This window comes from Cystoisospora suis (genome assembly GCF_002600585.1).
Source record: "Cystoisospora suis strain Wien I chromosome Unknown contig_3244, whole genome shotgun sequence".
NCBI lineage: Eukaryota > Apicomplexa > Conoidasida > Eucoccidiorida > Sarcocystidae > Cystoisospora > Cystoisospora suis.
Window position 1 is genome coordinate 1 of NW_027156039.1, and position 275 is coordinate 275.

Here is a 275-nt window from a genome sequence, read left to right on the forward strand (position 1 = left end):
AATCTCCTCTGCTGCCGGCAGTCCAACACAGTCGAGGCTGACTCTGTTGAACTCTGCAACATAGTCCTCGAGGCTACCCGTCATCCTAACTTTCCTGAGTTTCTCTCTCGCCGCCAGAGGAGAGACTCCTCCATAGTTGATACGCAGCTTCTTGCTGAACTCGTCCCACTCGATAAGAGAATCCACGCTCAGCAGTCCCATATACCAATTCAAAGCGTCTCCTTCTAGAAATGACTCTGCAATAGTCATTTTGATGTGGGACGGGACTTCGGCAC

The 275-nt window shown here is 50.9% G+C and overlaps 1 protein-coding gene across 1 annotated transcript; it reads left to right on the top strand.

Annotated features, from left to right (window-relative positions):
- Nucleotides 1-13: 13 nt before the first annotated feature.
- Nucleotides 14-274, top strand: CSUI_006402 (uncharacterized protein; the record flags this gene model as incomplete). The annotated part of the gene is made up of 1 exon (XM_068066562.1): nt 14-274. A coding segment is annotated over one exon (213 nt), but the record flags the coding sequence as incomplete, so codon positions are not given.
- Nucleotide 275: the final 1 nt, after the last annotated feature.